Source organism: Raphanus sativus, chromosome 6 (genome assembly GCF_000801105.2).
Source record: "Raphanus sativus cultivar WK10039 chromosome 6, ASM80110v3, whole genome shotgun sequence".
NCBI lineage: Eukaryota > Viridiplantae > Streptophyta > Magnoliopsida > Brassicales > Brassicaceae > Raphanus > Raphanus sativus.
Genome location: NC_079516.1, coordinates 18,459,199 through 18,481,411, shown reverse-complemented (window position 1 = coordinate 18,481,411; position 22,213 = coordinate 18,459,199). Strand labels below are relative to the sequence as shown.

Genomic DNA, 22,213 nt, shown 5'->3' with positions numbered 1-22,213 from the left:
AGTGACTTCTGTTGACGTATCGTTCATATGTGAAATTTTAAAAAACTGTTATAACTTGATGATGATTTTTATTAACTATTTATTTTAATCAGATTTAAAAATAATAGGAAACTCTATAACTAATTAATACAAGTTACCAAAAACACAAATAATATTACAAATAATTATTTATGATAACTAATTGCATAACTATAGAAATAACATATAATGATTCATCCATTTTTTTATTTTTATAATTATTTAAAATATTTAATATATTTACAGAAACAAATATAATGGTTGTATATTCTTATATAAAGAATTAGATTTGTATATAAGGCATTATTAGAAATTGTATGTTTTAAAAAACCTACACAAGATTTATAAATTATTTAAAACCTTTTTTAGTTCTGGCCTACAAAATAAATTTATCAGAGTTTCTAAATCATTTATGAGACTTTTATCAAATCTTGAGCATTTCTTGTTTAGATGCAAATGGTAAATGATGTTAGATCTAATTATAATTGTATAAATGTATATTTATAATTATTTATAAATCATATAGAATTGTTTCACACTCATTATCTTATCTATTTAAATATAAGTAATTTAAGTGACATTTGGTTATTATGCTTACAATAATTCATTGAAATCATATGAAATTATAACATACTATTTATTTTATATATTAAAATATAAATTTAAGTGATTTTTGATACATATACGTTCATAGGTGAAATCTTACAATTTAAATAGTTGATATTTTAGAATTTTATTTCCTTTTTGTCAGTGCTGAAATAAAATTTAGTTTTACAATCAATCATATGTTAATTTGAGATTTAAATACTGCTTAATACCTTATTCAATATAAAATAAAATTGAGTTTTTAGTCATATCCGAAACTTTTGTTTTACTTAATCTTTTAAAAGAACACATAAAACAGTTATTTTTTTAATTTAACATAAATTGAAAACAATCAAAAAAATGAAAGAAACATAAATAAAACAAATCATCAACTAAGATGCCAGAATTATAGAACCTCTAACCATCTTCTTGGAACTAAGCAAAAATACATTTTTGTATGGCTAGAGTGTTTTTCGTTTTTTATGTGTTAAAATAACTTAAAAGGCAATTTTACAACCAATTAATTGACCAATTGTAATATATTTACATTTAACTATTTAAGAAATATATGTTTAGTGATTATATTTATGTTGTTGAATTATCTTAAATTTTCACATCTCTTCTAAAAATAGATACTAATTTTTTTGATTATGGAACTATTAAATGTTAAAACTTAAATATTTTTAATTATTATTCAACAATTATAACATTATAAACATAACATGTACTTTTCTTATAATATTATCGTCCGTGAAATCGCGTGCAAACACCTTGTTAATTTAAAAGACAAAAATAACCGAATATGTATTCCACAAAAGAAGGATACAACAAAAACCAGCTAAACTATAATTGGTTTTTGCAAGAAAACAAACAGAGAGTTGTAAAAATCAATGGCTACCTAATAATTACTCTGTTAATCGTTAATCCTCCACTAATCTCTTCATTTTTTCTCTCTCTCTTCAAAGTTCCTTGTTATTTAAGCAAACCATGAATCCAATCATCCATTACTAACCCTGGGCCGACCAAGAAACTTTTTGGACGACCCAAGCTTCAAGGGTTATTCTTCACCAGAATAAACAAAATAATCTCATCGTCGATTTCAGATGGCGTTTGCTTATTTGAACCTTGGAAGCTACGTTATCGCCTTTGTCTCATTGGCTCTAGCCGTCGTAGCTCCATCGGTTCAAGCGCACGTCGCTGTCTTCGATGAATACTGGACCCAGCGTCAAGCCAACGCGCTGAGACAAACACTGGAATCTTATGACCCGAACCCGTTGAACGTCACGAACCACTTTAACTACCATGCAGCATTGTACGTTCTCAAAACAAAACTCGTTTGTTTGTCCTTTTTAACCTAACTTCTTACACTAGTAAATTTGATGTTTTCTGAACCTGTGCATGGCGTCACGGTTGTTTCGGATTTAAGACAAAATGTGAGATTAAAGCCTTAGATTTAATACCACCCAGTACAGTACAGGACCGTATATAAGATTTAGGAGGTCATAAATTTTTAAAAATATTTTTTTTCACAATTTATGCCATGTGATCTATGTATAAAAACTCTTTACAATTTAGAAAAACATTACGAATGTTTCATCCGGCTGTGTTGAGAAATGATCATGTATAACCATTTGGTTACTCAAACGTTTTATATAAACCTAACATCAATGTTTTCTTTTTTCTTTCTTTTTTTGCTCAGAGCAATGGAGACAACCGGTGCAGACAACGGACCAAGGAGAGAGCTTGGACAAGTTAAATCCGGTCAGAAATCACGTGGAGGAAGGTTTAGATCCCTCAACGCGATTGATAGATGCTGGAGAGGAGACAAAAATTGGGCGAATAACAGGAAGAAGCTAGCGGACTGCGTCCTAGGGTTTGGTTTGAAAACAACCGGAGGCAAAAACGGACCGATCTACGTAGTCACAGACGCATCCGACGACGATCTGCTAGCCCCCAAACCAGGAACTCTAAGACACGCCGTGACCCGCGACAGACCACTTTGGATCATATTCGCTAGGACCATGGTCATAAAACTACAACAAGAGCTGATGATAACAAACGATAAAACCATCGACGGTCGAGGAGTGAGTGTTTACATAACCGGAGGTGCAGGATTTACGTTACAGTTCGTGAAGAATGTGATCATACACAATATTCATATAAAGTTTATTAAAAGAGGACTTGGTGGGTTGATTAGAGACTCTGAACAACATTTTGGGCTTAGAACAATCAGTGATGGTGATGGGATCAATATCTTTGGAGCTTCAAACATATGGATCGATCATGTCTCCATGAGGAACTGTTCTGATGGTATGATCGATGCCATCATGGGATCAACCGCCATTACTATCTCCAATTCCCATTTCACCGACCATGAGGAGGTAACGCTAAGCACCAAAACCGAAATAAATACATTTTCGAAATATGGGAACATAATCAACGTTTCATAAAATAATAATATCTACTATATGTGTTTTACGTTGTGGTTTATTCTGAATAACACAATATATGCATTAAACGCAGGTGATGCTGTTTGGGGCTAAAAACGGTGACGACTTCGACAAGAAAATGCAGATCACGGTTGCGTTTAACCATTTTGGTAAGAGATTGGACCAAAGGATGCCAAGGGTGAGATACGGTATGGTCCATGTAGTGAACAATGACTACACTCACTGGGAGATGTATGCAATTGGTGGAAACATGAACCCTACCATTATAAGTCAAGGCAATCGTTTCATTGCTCCTCCTAAAGAAGATTGCAAGCAGGTAAACAAAACACGAGAAGTTGATCTAGTAAACTAATCAGTACACAACACTTGAGAGGAAATTGATAGAGATTATTTTTTCTTTCTAAAAAATGAATGCAGGTTACAAAGAGAGAGTACACACCGTATCCAGAGTGGAAGTCATGGAACTGGCAATCAGAGAGAGATTACTTTTTGAATGGAGCTTACTTTGTGCAATCAGGAAAGTCAAATGCATGGAGCTCTACACCGAAAAATCCAATCCCTAAAGAGTTCACGATCCGTCCTCAGCCAGGAACAAAGGTAAGAAGCCTCACAAAAGATGCTGGTACGCTTGATTGCAGACCAGGAAAGTCCTGCTGATAATAAACTTCATTGTCGTGGGTGCGTGCGTGCGTGTGTGTGTGTGTTTCCGTGTTGTTATGGTAACAAAGAATTGTATTTGTTGTGGATGGTGTTTTGTAACGAATTGTGCATAATGCAGTACGGTTAATTATTAGGCTTCTTCTTTTTTTTTTCTCAATCTTCTTTCTTGCCCCCACAAGGACATTAGTTTAAACACCAACATAATAATCACACTCTTACTCTCAGTATCCTATATTACACCAAAAGCCATAAGCAAAAGCACTGGAATCCGTAAATGATCATATATATCCAAGGTCTGCTACAAGAGGCAGCAACAGCTGACAGAAAAGATCTCCTACCACATGACAAGAATATAAAAAATTAAACATCAGCTGCAAGTTATACCAGTTGCTTCTCATCTATTACATGCCTGATACTTTCCACATCTTGCCATCTCTCTAGTGCGCGCATATGCTGGACAAGATCACAAATGGAGCTGGAATCTCTGGCTCTAACTCCACATGCTTCATTGCCACTTCCTCTCCAAGCACTGGATCCATGTGTTGCCTACAGACCCGTTTCTTTGCTTTAGTGAATTCTATGCAAATTTTTCATTTTATAAGAACAAGGGGTAAACCCTTTTGATCTTCGGTCAATTTGAAATTAACCTTTGTGCTACAGCAGATCTTGATGTTTAGATCCAAATTTAGTAATATTTATTTATATGTGAAAGCTCAAATATTAGTAAGATCCGGGTGATTCTGACATGGAAGAGAAAAGACACATGCCAAGAGTTGGATTTTGAAAGACCAAATTAAAGGCGAATGAAGGTGGGGTTGTTCCTCGCTCTAGAAGACAGTAGTGAGCAGTGGTGCGTTTCTTAAACATATGCATGATTGAATGAATGAGAAAACGACTGATGGATCTGTTATATGATCATATGTTGACAGAAAGAAAAGCAAAGCTTAGGGATAACATAAGAGACAAGTTTCAGATTCAGAGATATTGGCTAGGAAACAAGTCATAATCTAGCTAAACCTGATATGAATGTCAATTCTTTTATTTATATCTCGTACTATACAGAAACTGAAGCAAGCCTATAAATAAAGAAAGGAAAAATCCAAGATGATAACTACTCAGATCATGCTCTATCCACTTTACTCTGTTAAAGTGGATGAATTTTCTTAGTTACATTCTTGAGAATTACTACCATAGAAGCAATCTTATTCCTTCGGTTTATCAGAGACTACTAAAGTAATGCAACTGCTTGGAGCTCTTGTCTATGGAGATCTGCCACCTCTGTAATGCAACAATGTATTTTTTCCAGTATAATGAATTTAGTGTTAGAAAAGGATTATTATATTGTTAGTCTAACTAAATATTTTTACGATACAATTTTATTCACATTTCCCGCTGGTGAATTTCACTGTAGTCAAGAGTTTTATAAGATCTCTTGTTTACCATTTATTAAGTTTTTGATATTTGATAAAAAGAATATTATACACATAGTATTCCAGTACTGAAGCCAGTAATGAATCGTTTGATTAATAATCTAGTTAAATTGAATAACTTATATGGGCTCTCTAAAAACATTTTAAAAGCCTAGTTTATTTAGGTGGTCTTGACTGATAATCTAGTTAAATTGTATTATTTTTATGGGCTCTCTAAAAGCCTAGTTTATTTAGGTGGTCCATAAACTTACTGAAATAAAAAAAAATGTTTCCGCTGCCGGGATTCGAACCCGGATTTCAAGGTGGGGGGTGGACATAGCGGATTAACCCTATGTTCGCTGCTCAATTTGAAACAACCTTCGTGCTACAGCGGATCTTGTTGTCTAGAACTAACTATAGTAATATTTATTTATATGTAAAAGCTCATATGGCCTTTCAAGACTAGCCATTTTGTTATCTTGAAAACCTCTTAATCAGTCGGTGAATCCAAAGATCACCGATCGGAGACTCTCCTCTCATCTATCAGGTGGTTATCATCGTCGCTTAAAGTTCAGACCTTTTACCTCGCCGCAAGGAAAGATGCTGCTCGCTTGACGACGAACCTCCACCGATCTTTACCCTTTTTTCGCTCAACAGTAAGATCTCTCTCTCTCTCTCTCTCATGAATTTTCTTTATCTAAAAATCTCTTTGCATCCGATCTTTATAAGCGCTTCATAGGTTAAAGGAAACTGTTGAAGTATTGATAAAAAGATAACTTTAAAGTTGATGTACTTCTAAGCTATGTAGCTGATGATCCATAGGTTGTCTAACAAAACTACTTGATTGGACTATCCTTAGGCAAACAGATGGGTAGTTGAAGCAGATTAAAAGTTTTGATTTTGAGTTGGTTTTCTCTGGATTATTTGATTGGTTTTGATAATCTTTGCTTTGGTTGGTTGGTTGGTTATAGTCTATAGATATAGAGTGAAAGAGAAAGAATGTCGACACCAGCGAGGAAGAGGTTGATGAGGGACTTCAAGAGGTTGCAGCAAGACCCACCTGCTGGAATCAGCGGTGCTCCTCAAGACAACAGCATCATGCTCTGGAATGCTGTTATTTTCGGGTAATTCTAAAACATTGTTACTTGTTATCATGTCTTTCTTTCACTCTACTTAGTTATTAGTTACACCCTTCTGTTTGCAGGCCTGATGATACCCCCTGGGATGGAGGTAAAGTTTTTTGTTTATCTTTAGATTTTCTTTTTTTTTGGCAAACTTAAAATATCTGTCTTTGTATGATCTTGTCATAGGTACTTTCAAACTCTCACTGCAGTTTTCAGAAGATTATCCAAACAAACCACCTACTGTTCGGTTTGTTTCACGGATGTTCCATCCTAACAGTAAGTTTTAAGATAACAAAATACCCTTTTTTTTCTTCTCATCCTGATGAGTGCTTGTCGTGTGTAGTATATGCTGATGGGAGTATATGCTTGGACATTCTCCAAAACCAGTGGAGTCCTATATATGATGTCGCTGCTATACTTACCTCCATCCAGGTATAATTAATATATATGTAGACATGCTGCGTCTCATGTCCTGTTTCTGCTTCTTCTACTTCCCATTTTCATGCATCTTTCATCTGGTAACATTGGCTGAACAATTTGTCTTTTTTTTTTCTGTAATCACAGTCATTGCTCTGTGATCCTAATCCGAATTCTCCTGCCAACTCGGAAGCTGCGCGAATGTTCAGCGAAAGCAAACGAGAGTACAACAGAAGAGTCCGCGAGGTTGTGGAACAAAGCTGGACTGCTGACTAACTAAATAGTCTTTTCTTTGTAGCATTTTTGTCTTCAAAAAAAAAACAATTGAACCTCTTCTCTTGTGTTTGATTCCACCAACACCGTCTCCCTCTCCCCTTTTTATGTTTATGTCTTTGTGTGTGTGTGTGTTTCAGACTCTGTGATTTGTTTGTTCCTTACAATGTTTCTATGTGTTTACATGTAGTATCTTAACCAAATTCGTCTTCATAATTGTTATATGTATTTCACTTCGATCATTCTCTACACTCATATATCTTGCATCATTGTTTTATCTCAACGACCCGTTTGAAATTATACTCTTGGACAACAAACTTGCTGCGGTAAGGTGACAAACCGATCAAGGTAGATCTCATTGTTTGTGGAACACGTTATAAGATTCTGTTAATGATAAAACTCAATTGTATAATTTATATGGGCTCTCTAAAAGCCTTTTAAAAGCCTAGTTTATTTAGATGGTCCATAAACTTGATTGATAATCTAGTTAAATTGTATTACTTTTATGGGCTCAATAAAAACCTTTTAAAAGCCTAGTTTATTTAGATGGTTCATAAACTTATTGAAATAAAAAAATATGTTTCCGCTGCCGGGAATCGAACCCGGATTTCAAGGAGGGGGGGTGAACATAGCGGATTTACCCTATGTTCGTTGCTCAATTTGAAATAACCTTTGTGCTACAGCGGATCCTGTTGTCTAGAACTAACTATAGTGGTATTTATTTATAGGTAAAAGTTCATATGGCCTTTTCAAGACTAGCCATTTTGTTAGCCCATGATATACTCGACAACCACAATTGTAAATAACTGAAACAAGTCCAAATCATCTAAAGAAGCAAACTTGTAATCGAGTTTTGGAAAGTGCTTAACTCGGACGGGGGGCTTATTACAAGGAGATGGTCCTAACAAAACAGAATCTACCTGCCAACTAGATATAATGGAATCGTTGAACCAGGGTTGTTAACCGGGAAAGAAAACACATTCTCCATTTGCTGCTGGCTGGAAGATTCAACAGGTAACTCCAAAACACAGACCAAATCTTCATGATGTTCTCCCACGTGTAATTGATATTTGATTTATAAATGTCTGAAAGAATTAAGATCTTGAGACTGTTCTTACAGAAATTGAGACTTCAGATTTTGAAACATGGACTTAACTGGCAGAATGTCTTCTTGTACATTCATCTTTACATCTCCTGATATGAGATTTTCTTGGTTTTGAACTGTTGTTCTGCAGGGGCTCTTGTTGAAGTAAAACCTGTCTGTCTTATACGTGGAAGAAGATACAGAGACCGATGATGAAACCAGGAAAGATCAATTGTGTGAAAGAGGAGAGACTACAGTTGTTGGGGATATAAGCCAGAGAAATGGCACCAGACACGAGTTATTGATGGGAAAAATATGTATGAATCTTCTCTTCCAACCTCTGCCATGAGGAAGCTTCATGAACCATCCGGAGATGAAGAACATATATTCAATTTGCTCACTATTTTCCCTAAGGTCATAACCTTCCTTACCTCACAAGGAACACAAGCTTTGCTTTTCTTGATTTTTTAAGACGGCTCTGCTCTTCAATGGGGGCTTCCACTGATGCCGTTTGTTTGCAATGGGAAGCCACTTGAACTGCACAACGTTTTGGGCAGACAAAATTCTTTTTTCATTTTTGGAAGAACAATACAGAGTTGTTTTGTTTGAAATGATAACGCCACTATGTTTGTTTGTGGAACTAAGAATAAGAATAAGAAAAAAAAACATGTCTGCTTTCTTTGTTTTCATTAAATTCAGCTCTGGTTACAGTTTTCTTGCAGTACAAGATGCACTTGATCCAAAACTTGATGAATGAACCATACAAGAAAGCGTAACCATCTATATAAATATGGTGGTGAGGTTTCAAGACGGTAAAGTTTATAGGTACTTACTTTAAAGATAAAAACAGCTGCAATTAAACCGGTTTGGGCGTAGTCAAGTACTGCATATATATGAACAGGTAAGAAGAGCCCCTTGCACTGTCTAATTCAATATTCGAAAACATTCTTGTCAGAAGTTGGATCATTTACGTATAAGCAGTAGTAGGAATCAGACTATCTTATTCCTTAAATCACAGGAAGTTGTTAAATTATCATACTTTTAGCCATGGAGGACACCACGAAGTCTCTCACGCTCATGGTTCCGTATCTTGAAATTCTTGAACACGTATCCATCTTATCTTGGTATCAAAAGAAGAAAAGATCAAAGACAAAAAGTGTGTTGAACATGACATATGTGAATTTACAACTTCACGTTTATCTAGAAACGTTAACAAGTGGACTTCTAACTTGTAAGTATATCAATCATCCAACAAAGGTCAGGATCATGGGTTCTCTGAGGCCTATAGTAGAACATCCTAGAATGAACGTGACTGCATTAATTCGTTTCTTACAATATATATGCTTACACCTCCTTCGACTAGAAAATATAAGAGCTAAATGATATATGTTTGAACTTGCACTAGTATACACAATAGGGTTTTTTTTTTACTACTAAACATATCTCGCACAGTTTGATCATTTGAGTAGTTATGGTTTGGTGAATCTCGCATCCTTACATTATTTTACACTTTTTGTCTGCAGTTTTTGAGGCATTCAAGGATATTAAGGTGGAACTACTTTATGCCGAAACTAGTGTTTCTTGCCCACAACCTAAATTGGAGGCTTAGCTTTGGATATTTGGAAGGTGATAAATTTTGTTCTCCTTCCCTCATTGTTGCTTAAGAAAGTATGAAGTACTGTTTTCTCATACAAGCAAAATTCCCTTTTCTCATCAGCTCAATACTTTGGGGCTTCTTCCAACACATGCATCAGATTGGGTTTCTTCACCCATCAACATTCAACACCATTTATACACCAAAAAGCGTGAAGAACAAACCCTCCATTCCATTTAGCAGCAAAAGCTGCCCAGAAGGCCAGAACTAACATAGAAGAGTGTCTCTGATTCTTCCCGTTTACAAAGCTTTTAAAATATTCGAGTTCGATCATCATCAACCATTTTAAATTTGATTTGCTTCCATTTATATAAAAAGAAAAACCTATATTATATAACATACTCATTATCAAAATGTGAGTTATTAGACAAATCAAACAAAATACACTATTGTAATGTTCACACATAGTAAACCCTCTTGTTCTGCAACAAAATATTATCTAAAATGCAACAAAACCATTTTTATAAGAAGATAAAACAATAATCACCTTTCCTTCTTTGTCTTCACACTCCTCTAATCGATCTTAACAGAGGAATAGATGAGCCTTGTGAACCAGAGACAAGCATAGAACCCTATTGTCCCTGTGAGCACAAAAAATGCGTAAGACGCGATGAGCATGTACCCAAAGTAAAGCATGGCCGACACCAGTTTTGTGATTTGAAGCTTTGTGAAGAAGTAGAACGTGGCGTAGAGGAATAGATACAGAGCTGATGAGCCTGATGTTAGGTACGATCTCCACCACCAGAGGTAGTCCTCGCTGCAGAGCTGGAAGTAGCAGAGTACTACGGTTATCTCGGCGCAAGTGACGATGAGGATTACAAAGACAAGGAAGAGGAAACCAAAGATGTAGTAGAACTGGTTGAGCCAGATGGATGTGAGGATAAAGAAGAGCTCGATGAAGACTGCACCAAACGGTAGGATTCCTCCGATGAGGATTGAGAAAACCGGGTTCATGTACCATGCTTGCTCTGGGATTTGCCTTGGGATTTTGTTGGTTTTCACTGGGTCATCAACCGCTGGTTTTTTGAAACCGAGGTAAGCTCCAACAAAGACGAGAGGAACCGAGATGCCAAACCAGAGGAAGATCAAGGCGAACATTGTTCCAAAGGGGACAGCACCAGATGACTTTTGTCCCCAGATGAGAGCGTTTAGGACAAAGAAGATGGAGGAGACAACCGCAGGGAACAAGAAGGCTGTTCTGAAGGCGACTCTCTTCCACTCTGTTCCTTTGAACGTTTTGTAGAGACGTGAGGAAGCGTAACCAGCAAAGAGTCCCATGAAGACCCAGAGGAGAAGCATGGCCGTCATCAGACCACCCCGGTTCGAAGGGGAGAGAAACCCGAGCATGGCGAAGATCATTGTGACAAAAACCATGCCTAAACATTGGACCCCCGTGCCAACGTAGACGCAGAGGAGATCAGAATTGGTAGGAATCCTGAAAACATCACCATGGACAAGCTTCCATCCAGTCTCTTCTTGAGCTTCTTCTTGAGTCTCAAGCTCGTTGTATCGTGAAATGTCACGGTAAAGGGTCCTCAGCATTATCATCGCCACCATACCAGACAAGAAGAGGACGATCATCAGAGAATTGACGATAGAGAACCAGTGAATTTGGTTATCGTTCATCAGAAGATATGCATCCCATCTAGATGCCCACTTGACTTCACTTTCCTGAACAGAACAGAAGCAGCAGTAGGAAATCAGAACCATAGCCTTTGTTTAAGGAACACATTGCAGAGTATTTGTTTTATATTTAAGTAACTTGCCTGGAAATCAACATCATATGTGAAGATAATCTCCTTCTTTGGTTCAACTTCTTGAGGGGTAGAGGAGCTAACGACGAGGCGTTTTGTGTGAGGATCACAGGTCGTGAGGCGGGTCTTCTCACTCCACTTTCCATCGTACTCATGCTTAATACTAAAAAAAATCAAGGGAAAAGCAATCAATCAGAAGAAAAGAAGAGGGAGGCACAAGAGGGACAAGAAATGCACCTGTAAGGTTTGACTTCAAATCCCACAATCCTTGCGGAATCAGTCTGCACATCTCTGTGATATCGGACAGTAAACGCCAAGTGATTGTGCATAAAGAACTTTTGCTCTTTGCTCTGTGTATACAAAAGGCAGTTTTAAGAAGAAAAAAATCAAAAGCTTATTTGAAATGGTGTTGACAGTAATCGAAACCTACTACTTACCCCTTCATACTGGCCTTTAAGACCAACATGATAGCCAAGCTGATAAACAACAGCGGGAGAACCCGGATCCCCTCTTTCGATTGGGACGACAAGAGGAAGATTGTCGAGGATCCTAGCACACACACACAAAGAAAAAACACTTGTAAGGGAAGGCATGTTCTCCATCCATATAAGCAAAGAAAGTTTCTAAATTTGGGATCTTACATGTTGACACGGTACTCATCATCAATCTTTTCTTTGAAGGCTTTGGCAGTCTTGTCATCAAGAGTGAGCCGGCAGAGAACATTGCACATCTGTGCGTCCCGCATCTTAAACTGCAAGTTGATTCAACTCCACATAGGTTAGAGACTGATTATTATATAATAAGAAGCCAAAAATAGAATAGAGAGAGAGAGAGAGACCGAATAAGGGGCATTTTCAATGCGGTCACCACGAAGGACTTCACCAAGATTCTCAGTACTATCAACAATCTTGTTAGGTTGACAAAAAGGAAGGGAGTAATAGGAGTAGGGAAGCTGGGTCTTGATGGAGGTTAGTTTATTCACTTTAACCTTCAGCTCATCACCCTACAAACAAACAAACAAACAAGGAGATATATATTCCTATAAAAAGACCATCACACATTTTAATATCATTCTACTGAAACTTCCAATGATACTCCTAACAGGACCAACATTGCGTTTGTTACTTTGAGAGAGACTAATTAAGAACCTAACAAATCAATCAAAGCAACAGCACAAATCAATCATCACGTTCTCTCGCGGATCTAATCCAATCAGCATAATGCCAATTGCGAGAAACTCAGATCCAGAAGATTCAATTAAGATCTAGAAGCCTATGAGCACAAACTAGAGCGTATACCTTTTCGAAATCCTGAGGAGCTACGCCTGGAAGGTAGAAAGAGTGAGCTACGTGAACGCAGAGCACGAGGATAAAGATGATCGCGGATCTACAAGTTTTCGATATTCTCCTAAGCTCCATTCCCATGGCTGTGGAGAAAAAAAATATCACTAGATCTGAAGCTCCCCGCTACAGTTTCTTTATTTTTTTTTCTTATACGCTTGGAGACGGAGATACGGTTCTAGTGTAATACACCTCGGTTTAGCTCTACGGTTCGGTTCGGTTCGTTATTGTTCGAGCCTTATTAACCAACCATTCACCATTGAAGTCTTTCCTTTATGGGCTTTATATATATGATGCCTACAGGCTACAGCCCACCGTCTCATAAACCATGATTAGTTAATTAATAGATTTTTAACGTTAAAAATCTCTAAACTTAAGTTGTTTTGGACAAAAACCCTTAAAGTATTTAACAAAATAACCCCCAAACTAATTTTATTTAATGAATTAAATATTCGAATGTCATAATTACCATTACTATCAGTAAAGCTTTACATGTGATAAAAATTATCTAGAAATTAAAAATGTAAAAGACAAGAAAGTATAATAAAATATATATCTTATCAAATAAAAATATAAAAATATATCTTATCAAATAAAAATGTAGTAATGAAGACTCCTTATTACATTTTTATTTGATAAGCTGTAATTTTATTATATTTTCTTGTCTTTTACATTTTTAATTTCTAAATAAATTTAATTACAGGTAAAGCTTTAGATAATTTTTGTTATATTTTTTGGGTTTCACAATTTTAGTTTATACATATATAATTTTGATATAAAAACAAATCAGACTCATATATTTACATAATTTTTTTTTAAATGCTAATTTTGAAAATTAAAGCTACTATTTTTAGATAATGTTATTATATTTTGGATTTTTTTATTTTTTTATTTTTAATGTAAACTCTTCAACTATATTTACTTAATGTAAAAATTCGTAAACTAAAGATTTACCGGTAGTAATGGTAATTATGACCGGAAAAGGTTTAATTCATTAAATAAAATTAATTTGAGTTTATTTTGTTAAATACTTAGTTGAGAGTTTTTATCCAAAACAAACTTAGTTAAAGGGTTTAACGTTAAAAATCCTTAATTAATTATTGATAATGAATCAGTACTTTACTTCCTTCTTAAGATGTTTACGGAATATTTTATATCGTAAATATTTTTTTAATTTGATTAAAACTGTATAACAAATGATACTTTATAAAATACTAGATATGGTCTGTGCGTTACAACGAGTTTTGTTTGATGTTTTAATTAATAAAGAATATAAAACAATAAATTGTTTTGTTATAGTTTATGATCGTTTTTCTATATATTGTGTGAGATTATTTAATAATTAAAAACTCATTTTTACACATAAATATAAATTATTTTTTGCAATTTATAATTATGGTGCATAGATGAATTGTTATTAACTTTGTACCTAGGATAGAGAAAATACTATACTTAAAAGTTTAAGTTAAATCCAACCCGAAATAAGAATTAGAATAAAATAAAAAAATTGAAAGTTGAATAACACCAATCAAGCCAAGGACAACATTATGCACTTTCTTATGTACTAAATTATTGTTTTTTAAATAAGTTTTTAATTTTTATTTTTGCTAGGATTCTTTAAAAAATGAAAACATTCTATTTATAAATATTCCTTTTTATTTAAAATTACAAAATAAAATATTATTAATACTCTTAAAAATTTTGTTTCAGATTTTGGAAAAGGAAAAATTACTATTATATGACATTTTACAATTATCTTCTCAGAAAATGTAACTATCAAATAATTGAATTCTACATACTAACTAAGAAGAACTAAAATTACTATTTTTACAATTTGTATCAATACTATTTTAAAACTTATTTTTGATTAAATAACTTTTAGTATCATGTTCATCATCAAATTCTCTCTTAAAAATATTATCAAATAATTTTTTGCAATTTTCTTTTGGTTAGGACTTAAAAATAGGATATAAATCTCTTTTGTTTAAGATTTTTTTTAATGAAACCAATTATCAAATGTTCTTTTACAGTTTTTAGGGTCTTAGAAAATGAAATTGTATTACATAATCTCTTATAATTATATTTTGTCTAGGATTTAGAAAAATAAAATTACTATCAAATAAATATTTCCTGTTAATATTAAATATTTTCAGAGTTGCCATTTTCAAAATTCGTTTTTTCAATATCACTAATATTTTTACAGTTTTTGTTGTTAATTAAATAACTTTTTTTAAAAAAGTTATTTAAATAATTTTTATTGTCATGTTTATCATTAAACATTTAAAGTTAAAATTACTATTAAATTTTCTCAAGTAAAGATTTAAAAAGAAAAAGAAAGAGAAATCTTATTTGGTCATATTGGCTGAACAATCTCTCTTTTCTTCCTCTGCAGCCAAAGCAAACGAGAGTACAACAGAAGAGTCCGCGAGGTTGTGGAACAAATTAAGCTGGACTGCTGACTAAGTAAATAGTCTTTTCTTGTAACATTTGTCTTCAAAAATGATATCTTGCATATTTGCATTGTTTTAGCTATTCATTCATATGCATTTTCATCATATAGAATAGGATTTAGACATGTTTAGGTTGCATTTTGCATGCATAAGTCTCTATTAGGTACTGGAGTGCCAAGTGAAGTTATTGGAGACATTTGGATATATTTGGAGCTCAAAAGAGGTGAAAAAGGTGATCATTGGACGAGCAAAGCACTGGAGCGACCTTACCGAAGCGACCCTACGGAGTCGCTGTGCCCCACCTCTCAGAGCGACCTTCCCAGAGCGATAACTCCAAGTCGCTCGCGTTCTCATCACTCGGAGACACGAAGAAACAAGGTCAGAGCGACCCCTCGGAGCGACCACCCGAGGTCGCTCCCGAAGCCAGAGCGACGTGCTGGAGCGATTCTCTGGGGTCGCTCCGCGTCACCAGCTGCACGATTTTATTATTTTTGAAGGACCTTTTTGCAATTTATTGTGCACGTTTTTGCACTGAAAAACCTAATGTTTAAGTATGCTTTGTAGCCACCATTGGCAGATTATCTTTGATCTATTGAAGAACAAAAACTCTCTCAAGAAAAAGATTTCTTTTTGGGCTTGATTTGTGATTGTTCTTGTGATTTCTCTTCTATTTCTCTATATGATTCATCTGAAATCCATCATGGGTTTAAGAGGAATCATGGGGATTAGTGAGTAATCACCTTTTGAATTCATGGGTTAGGGAGATTAAGGGTGATTAGGCTAGTTTATGATGTTTTAGTGTAGATCATTCTTGTTCCTTGCTAGTAGAGTATTCATAATGCATCATTTGAGTAGGCTACTCAAAGGGTGATCTCTAGGCATTTCCCACCCAAAAGGTGTTTGATGAAATGCCTGAGTCAACTCTCCTAGGCTTTTAGTGTACTTTGCCAAAGAGATTTGTTGTTAAAGATGCTAAGATAGCTAATAGACTTGTTAGTAATGATTGTTTGCATGTTATTCAACCAAAGACATTTGATGTTTGAGACATGTTAGCAAATGAGCATTCATCTAGACATAGAGCTTGCTTAGAATTGTGTCTAGGCTTAAGGTTAATAGTTTGATTGATTCATTTGTCATCCTTAGTTCGAAACTTGATCACCCAAGGTCTGAAATCCCTATACCCATGAGTTCTCATTTCCAATAGTTTAAAAGTATCATTTTATTGCTTTGCTTTAGCTTAAATCATTAGTTTAGAAATCATCAAATCACTGGCTGCACTTAGATTAGGCAAATACTTGCATTCTCTCTGTATTTGAATCCCTCAGATTTGGTTCGACAACTTACTACTACTATACTATCATTTGACTTAGGAGCAATCAAACTCCTAACATCAAATTGGCGCCGTTGCCAAATTCTGAGTTTGATTTGAACATTGAGATTTAGTCATTTGCTTGAGACTAAGTCATTTTTATTTTTGTAAGTTACTGATTCTCTTCTTCACCTCTTTGTGGTTTTCAGGTGTATGAACTTGAGGAGCAAGGGTACATCAAACCTTGTTCCAAGAGCCGCAGACATCAGAGCTTTAGAGAGAGAGTGTGCTAGAAAAAGAAGAGAAGAAGAGCAACAAGCTCAACTGCCGCCACTGGAAGCTGTAATGGAAGAACAACAAAATCCTCAGAACCCCAATGGACCTCAACAGCGACCAGCTCGCCCCATTGGCACTTATGACTGCCCCAACATCCATGGTCCTAGACTTGGAATCCGAGCACCAGCTGTGGCTGCTAACAATTTTGAGATCAAGTCAGGACTGCTAAACTGCATAGAGAACAACAAGTATCATGGTCTGGCTGTGGAGGACCCATTTGATCACTTGGATAAGTTTGACAGCTACTGTGGTATGTCAAAGACTAATGGTGTGTCAGAGGATGTCTTGAAGCTCAAGCTATTCCCTTTCTCTTTGAGGGATAAGGCACGTCAATGGGAGAAGTCTCTACCAAGTGACTCCATCACCACTTGGGAAGACTGCAAAAGGGCATTCTTGGAGAAGTTCTTCTCTACCTCAAGAACTGCTAAGTTGAGGAATGAGATCTCCAGCTTCCAACAGAAGAACTTGGAAGGATTCAGTGAAGCTTGGGAGAGATTCAATGGTTACCAAGCTCAGTGCCCACACCATGGATTCTCTAAGGAGAGCTTGCTGAGCACATTCTACAGAGGTGCTCTTCCTAAGTACAGAGCCAGACTGGATACAGCTAGCAATGGGTTCTTTTTGGGGAGAACTGAGGAAGAGGCAGAGGCTCTGGTTGACAACATGGTTAAGAGTGATGCAGTCTACAGTGGAGACCATGACAGAAGCAGCAGAGGTGATGACAATCAAACAAGGAATGAGATAAAGGCTCTTCAGGAGAAGATTGACAAACTCATTGCTGATAAGGCCACACAAGCACAGGTGAACTTTGTTGGCAACCCAAGCCAGGAGATACCTCCTACTGTCAATGAGGTTGAGGGTTTGGAAGGGCAAGAAGAATTGTGTTTCATCAACAGTAATGGTAGCTGGTACAAGAAGGAACCCAACTTTCAGTACAACAACTACAAACAGAAGCCATATTCAAACAACCAGCAGAGTGGTTATCAGCCTCGAAACAACCAGCAGAGCAACTATCAGCCTCAGCAAAACTCCTCTCCTAACTCCTCTGCTCCTCAACAGAGCAACACTGATGCCTTACTGAAACAGATCTTGGAGTCTCAGACTAGAAGTGAGAAGCATGTGGGCTATGAGCTGAAGAACCTTCACTCCAAGATTGATGGGAGCTACAATGAGCTCAACAACAAATTCACCCACCTCGCTTCTTCTGTCAAGAATTTGGAGAATCAGTTTGCTTCCATGAGCTCCAACCAGAACCGCCAGCAAGGATCTCTACCTGGAAAGTCAGATCAAAACCCCAAGGAAGCAAAAGCTGTCACACTTAGGAGTGGTAAGCAGTTGACTCATGTAACCCTCACCAAAGATGCTGAGAAACAAGGTGAGGAGGTGGCCATCAACCTAGATGATGAAGTGGTCATTGTTGATGAGAAGACAGATGCTGAGATCTTGGAGAAGATTGTGAAAGCCAAGGGTAAAGGAAAGGTTGGAGAAGAGAAGAAAACAACAAAAGATGGTGAATCTGCTGCTCCAGCAAGTGAGAGCTCTCCTGTCCCCCCTCCCTATGAACCAAAGCTTCTATTCCCTGGTAGATTCAAGAAGCAGCTGCTACAGAAGTACAAGGCTTTGTTTGAGAAGCAGATGAGTGAAGCTCAGGTTACAATGCCCATCATTGATGCTTTCATGCTGATTCCTCAATACAGCAAACTCCTGAAAGATGTTGTAGCTGCTAAGAAGAAGGAGATGGAGGGCATGATGGTTCTGAGTCATGAGTGCAATGCCATCATTCAGAGGCTAGATACTCCAGAGAAGCTAGAAGATCCAGGATGCTTCACACTCCCTTGTGCTCTTGGACCTATGGTATTTGAGAAATGTCTCTGTGATTTGGGAGCTAGTGCCAGCTTGATGCCTTTGTCTGTGGCAAAGAAGCTTGGCTTCACTCAATACAAGAAGTGTAGACTCTCTCTGGTGTTGGCTGATCGTTCAGTGAAGTACCCTGTGGGCATCCTAGAGAACCTCCCTGTGAAGATTGGAAGGTATGAGATACCTACAGATTTTGTGGTCCTTGAAATGGGTGAGGAGGCTCAAGACCCATTGATTCTTGGAAGGCCATTCTTAGCTACAGCAGGAGCTATCGTGAATGTGAAAGAAGGGAAGATTGACCTCCATTTGGGCAAGGAGAACATCCTCCACTTTGACATCAAGGAGAAGATGAGGAACCCCACTGTATTTGGACAAGCCTTCACCATTGAAGAGATGAATCCTCCTCCTGCTGATGATCACTTTGTTGAGCTACCACCTGAGGAAGATGGGGTGTCAACTCCACTTTCTGCACCTAGTCCAGCCTGATCCAAAAGAGGCAAAGTCAAGCTAGAGACTTAAAACAAGCTCACTTGGGAGGAAGTCCCATGAGTATCCTTGTATATATTGCATTAGTATTTACATTTTCATCATACTGCATAAAACATTGGGAAAATGAAGTTGTGTGCACGTGTAGAGCAGAAAATCAGACATCAGGGCGAGGTCATGGAGCGAGGAAGAGAAGTCGCTCCAGCTGGGAGCGACTTGCCCACAGCGACCCCTAGAAGTCGCTCGTGTCCTCCGGAGCGAAACTGACCGTGGAGCGAGGTCTCCGCAGCGATGTCATGAGGTCGCTCCAGCTGGGAGCGACCTGCCGCAGCGACCCTTCCACCTCGCTCCCGTCTCAGGTAACTGGAAACCTCCTTTCTCCCAGTTTTTCTTTGCATTTTACATTTCCATTGGGTACCTCACTCACACAGAGACTGTGTGATTTAAGTGTGGGGGAGGTACCAAGTATTTGATCATGTTTGTTTTCATGATTTTGAGTCTCATGCATTGCATATTACATTCTTATTTGCATAGAAAAATCTAAAAAAATAAAAAAAAATTTGAAAAACACAAAAGAATCATTTAGTTGCATCATTTGCATTTTTAGGATTGAGTCTAGAAGCAAATAGGTTGCATTCATGCATTAGGGGGATTTCAACCTTGTAAAGAGCTCATGCTAAGTACTGAATTTGTTGACCTTTGTAATTATGACAAGTAGCTTGAGCACCCTTTGGAAAGCTTGTAAACTTCGCGCCTTGAATGCTCCTCTTGAAACTCATTTGACTGTTGATACTCTCTCTTTGAAGTAAGCTCATGTTTTAATGTCTCTTGCATATGGTCCCTTGTGTACTAAGTCATGGATATACACACTTGAGTTGTCCCATCTGTTTTACCAATCTTTTTGACAAACTCAAGTGGTACTCCACTCCCAAAACCCATACCTCCTTTTTAAGCCATCACTATTTGTTGAGTGAGGCCTCTTTGGAAAGCTTTACATGTGCATAATGCTGAGAGTATTGGGAACGACAATGCTTAGTCTCCATTCTTGCTAGATTAGTCACTCTAGTGTCTAGCTATAGGAAGGGGGGGTGAGTGTTGTGATTGTGATTGTGATTTGGGAATATGAAAGGTTTGACTCTTTGTGCTTAAATGATTAGTCTTTTTGGGATAGGTGGAGAAGTATCTAGCTCTTATTGTGAAAAGTCTTGGCCCCTAAATAAAAAAAAAAAAAAAAAAAGAAAGAAAAAAAAAAAAAAGAAAAAAAAAAGAGAATAAAAAGGGGGCTAGCAAAGTTGTTAGGAGCTTATATTTGTTTTAAAATTGTGAAAATCCCTTATTGATTTCAAAAAGAAAGAGTCTGATGTGAAAAATGTTGTTGGGATCTTTTGGTGAGAGATGTGAGTTGAGTTTGACATTGAGGAATAATTAAATATCTTGTATGTTTGGGAAAGGGTAGAACAATGGAGATTGAGCATTGTATGCATGAGTTGATCCCTTTCTTAGATATATTATGTGTAATGTCAAGGCTACTGTGTTTTGAGAGTAAACCACCTTAAAAGATCATTTTGAACCTCTGATTTCACTTGCATTAAAGCCTTTGTCTTACCAAACCAAATGACTTGGACCAGTTGACCATTTGTGAGATGTCTATTGAGTTTGCTTCATAAATGTTAGAGAGATGTGGATTTGAGGTTTGTGGATGCATGATTAATGAGTGTAGAGATCAAAGGAGCTGAGATAGGCTTAGAGAAGTTAGAGATGGATAAAATCTTTGCTATTGCTATTTGGTATGATTATGCAAGGTTGTTAGGTTGAGAACTAAGAAGAGTTTCTTTTGATTGTGAGTCCCCATCTTCAAACCTCTTCTCCTTGGTTCTTGAAAGTTTACTTGTGGACAAGTAAAGGACTAGTGTGGGGGAGTTGATATCTTGCATATTTGCATTATTTTAGCTATTCATTCATATGCATTTTCATCATGTAGAATAGGATTTAGACATGTTTAGGTTGCATTTTGCATGCATAAGTCTCTATTAGGTACTGGAGTGCCAAGTGAAGTTATTGGAGACATTTGGATGTGTTTGGAGCTCAAAAGAGGTGAAAAGGTGATCATTGGACGAGCAAAGCACTGGAGCGACCTTACCGGAGCGATCCTACGGAGTCGCTGTGCCCCACCTCTCAGAGCGACCTTCCCAGAGCGATAACTCCAAGTCGCTCGCGTTCTCATCACTCGGAGACACGAAGAAACAAGGTCAGAGCGACCCCTCGGAGCGACCACCCGAGGTCGCTCCCGAAGCCAGAGCGACGTGCTGGAGCGATTCTCTGGGGTTGCTCCGTGTCACCAGCTGCACGATTTTATTATTTTTGAAGGACCTTTTGCAATTTATTGTGCACGTTTTTGCACTGAAAAACCTAATGTTTAAGTATGCTTTGTAGCCACCATTGGCAGATTATCTTTGATCTATTGAAGAACAAAAACTCTCTCAAGAAAAAGATTTCTTTTTGGGCTTGATTTGTGATTGTTCTTGTGATTTCTCTTCTATTTCTCTATATGATTCATCTGAAATCCATCATGGGTTTAAGAGGAATCATGGGGATTAGTGAGTAATCACCTTTTGAATTCATGGGTTAGGGAGATTAAGGGTGATTAGGCTAGTTCTATGATGTTTTAGTGTAGATCATTCTTGTTCCTTGCTAGTAGAGTATTCATAATGCATCATTTGAGTAGGCCACTCAAAGGGTGATCTCTAGGCATTTCCCACCCAAAAGGTGTTTGATGAAATGCCTGAGTCAACTCTACTAGACTTTTAGTGTACTTTGCCAAAGAGATTTGTTGTTAAAGATGCTAAGATAGCTAATAGACTTGTTAGTAATGATTGCTTGCATGTTATTCAACCAAAGACATTTGATGTTTGAGACATGTTAGCAAATGAGCATTCATCTAGACATAGAGCTTGCTTAGAATTGTGTCTAAGTTTAAGGTTAATAGTTTGATTGATTCATTTGTCAT

At 36.8% G+C, this 22,213-nt stretch overlaps 3 protein-coding genes and 1 non-coding gene across 4 annotated transcripts; 2 read left to right on the top strand and 2 right to left on the bottom strand.

Moving 5' to 3' along the window:
- Window positions 1-1,593: 1,593 nt before the first annotated feature.
- LOC108810391 (probable pectate lyase 6) lies at window positions 1,594-3,863 on the top strand. Its single transcript, XM_018582505.2, has 4 exons — window positions 1,594-1,915; window positions 2,303-2,984; window positions 3,127-3,369; window positions 3,471-3,863. Exons 1-4 carry the CDS (start codon window positions 1,707-1,709, stop codon window positions 3,708-3,710), a joined length of 1,374 nt encoding a protein of 457 aa, XP_018438007.1. The 5' UTR covers window positions 1,594-1,706; the 3' UTR covers window positions 3,711-3,863.
- A 1,658-nt stretch (window positions 3,864-5,521) lies between these two features.
- LOC108812412 (ubiquitin-conjugating enzyme E2 2) lies at window positions 5,522-7,146 on the top strand. Its single transcript, XM_018584664.2, has 6 exons — window positions 5,522-5,778; window positions 6,094-6,246; window positions 6,327-6,352; window positions 6,433-6,522; window positions 6,590-6,678; window positions 6,811-7,146. The coding sequence occupies exons 2-6, from the start codon at window positions 6,122-6,124 to the stop codon at window positions 6,937-6,939; spliced, it is 459 nt and encodes a 152-aa protein (XP_018440166.1). The 5' UTR covers window positions 5,522-5,778; window positions 6,094-6,121; the 3' UTR covers window positions 6,940-7,146.
- Window positions 7,147-10,019: 2,873 nt separating this feature from the next.
- LOC108812411 (transmembrane 9 superfamily member 8) lies at window positions 10,020-12,888 on the bottom strand. The gene is made up of 7 exons (XM_056989131.1): window positions 12,727-12,888; window positions 12,267-12,431; window positions 12,070-12,179; window positions 11,866-11,977; window positions 11,666-11,778; window positions 11,441-11,591; window positions 10,020-11,345 (listed from the first exon to the last, which is right to left on the bottom strand). Exons 1-7 carry the CDS (start codon window positions 12,850-12,852, stop codon window positions 10,188-10,190), a joined length of 1,935 nt encoding a protein of 644 aa, XP_056845111.1. The 5' UTR covers window positions 12,853-12,888; the 3' UTR covers window positions 10,020-10,187.
- Window positions 12,889-17,289: 4,401 nt separating this feature from the next.
- LOC130497195 (small nucleolar RNA R71) lies at window positions 17,290-17,396 on the bottom strand. The gene has a single exon (XR_008936206.1). It is a non-coding gene; the product is annotated as a small nucleolar RNA R71 (small nucleolar RNA).
- Window positions 17,397-22,213: the final 4,817 nt, after the last annotated feature.